Source organism: Papilio polytes, unplaced genomic scaffold (genome assembly GCF_000836215.1).
Source record: "Papilio polytes unplaced genomic scaffold, Ppol_1.0 DF823763.1, whole genome shotgun sequence".
NCBI classification, from domain to species: Eukaryota; Metazoa; Arthropoda; class Insecta; order Lepidoptera; family Papilionidae; genus Papilio; species Papilio polytes.
Window position 1 is genome coordinate 1 of NW_013525441.1, and position 1,860 is coordinate 1,860.

The 1,860-nt window shown below is 40.0% G+C and overlaps 1 protein-coding gene across 1 annotated transcript; it reads right to left on the reverse strand.

Moving 5' to 3' along the window:
• Positions 1–440: 440 nt before the first annotated feature.
• Positions 441–1,854, reverse strand: LOC106103440 (zinc transporter ZIP1-like). The gene is made up of 4 exons (XM_013283219.1): positions 1,752–1,854; positions 1,367–1,539; positions 907–1,241; positions 441–695 (listed from the first exon to the last, which is right to left on the reverse strand). Exons 1-4 carry the CDS (start codon positions 1,764–1,766, stop codon positions 598–600), a joined length of 621 nt encoding a protein of 206 aa, XP_013138673.1. The 5' UTR covers positions 1,767–1,854; the 3' UTR covers positions 441–597.
• Between the last annotated feature and the right edge of the window lie 6 nt (positions 1,855–1,860).

Consider the following 1,860-nt stretch of genomic DNA (forward strand, 5'->3'; position numbering starts at 1 on the left):
TTCATAGAAGCTATATTTTTTTAGACACATGTTTGTGCTAATGTACCTTACGTCGTTGCTTCTGTTGCTGACTAGATGTAAACGCTGGAATAAACAATATGGACGAAAATACCATCCAATATTAGGTACGTACGATTTTCCAAAAAGTTCACATTTTTGTTTTACAGTTATTTGGGCGTTTGTAACAATACCGCTAAACGTCTCAAAATATTTTGTTCTTAAATAACTTAAATTCTAAAATATAACAAGCGTCATTAAGCGACTATGTATAGCAGTTATGTACAAAATTAAGGGCCATTTACAAAGTAAAAACATATAAAAACATTAGGTAATAGTGTCTCATCACAATCCATGTATCACAAATGAGTTCACTAGTATTTCCGTTTACAATACGTGCACAATAACATGAGAGTATCCGATAGCATTAGATTTTTTTTAAATTACGTTGTATTTTGTGTTCTACTATGACGTCAGACTGGAGTATCACGTTATTGTGCACGAGTAAGTATAATAAAACTGCATGTAACATGAATGGTATGCTTTAGAACTCTAGTATGATGACGGGTGAATTCACAGTCACTTTGGGTGTTTTATTATTCAATGGTCGTGGGAATGACCGTGGTCATGCGAGTGGCCGTGGTCATGAGAATGTCCGTGGTCGTCATCTCCGTGCGAGTGACTGTGAGAATGGCCCGCTGTAACAAAAAGTATGATTAGTAAAATTATATGTTCAATAAACGGCTAGAGAAATTTTGCAATACGTCATTCGTATTTCTACAATTTTGTGAAAGTTCAAAGTCGGGTGTGTTGTTTTTTTAGTAAATCTGTTAAGTGCAGTTATTTCGAAAGAAATCAATTTTGTTCTACTTCTCAGTTGTGAGTAATACTAATATGAGCAATACTCACTCAGCAACTGTAATCCGAACATGAGTCCAAATCCTACGAGAGCCGCGAAGTATTGGAGAATGCCCGTTCTATCGCTCTTCCATATTTCAAAGAAGATGACGTATAACAGTGTTCCTGAGGCCAATCCCTGCAGGACTACAGAGTAAACACCCGCTGCCGTGGCGCCTTGTCCGCCGACAAGAATAAGTCCAATGCCAATGCCCAATGGGGACACAATAGCGAATGTCGTGATGTAGACCACAGAAAGCCATGTCTTTGTGCGTGTAGCTATCAATTCTACACCGATACAAAAGGCAATGACTAGCTTGTGGGCGGAAACTGCTCCCAACATGTACCTATAACAAGAATATTCACTTAGATTAATAATGACAGCGCCATCTGTTGAAGGAAACACAAAAAAGTAGTTTATGCTACTTGACGCTAGATGGCGCAAGACTATTTAACAATAGAAAGGGCTTACCAGACATGAGACGTAGAGGACTCCAAACCGACCGCCAGACCTTCGAACAACTCGTGAATGGAAAGAGCCAGCACAATGAGCAAACCACGCAATGCGGATGTGACGTCATCAACTTGCGTTATTGGCATGTGGCTGTGGTTGTGGGAGTGGCCGTGGTGATTGAACTCCGGATCCTGTAACGATAGAATTTTTATTTAATATTTATATCTTGATTCAAGAAAAGGTTTCCAGAGGCAACATTAGAAGGAAAGCACTGGACCGGACATTACATTCGCTATAAGACGTAAAGTCTGTAGGTATTAGAGGCCAGCCCTTTAATAGATCAAGATTTGTGATTCGGTCTTTTTTTTCAAATAGAGGAAACTATCGGAGTAGCATTTGTTACCTTTGACATCTTCATTGTGGGTGGGTCAGTAAGGTTGGCGATGGAGTTAGTGACACTCTTCTCGCCGTTGGTGTCAGCACTACCAGCGCGGCTGCGTCTCACGCTAAGG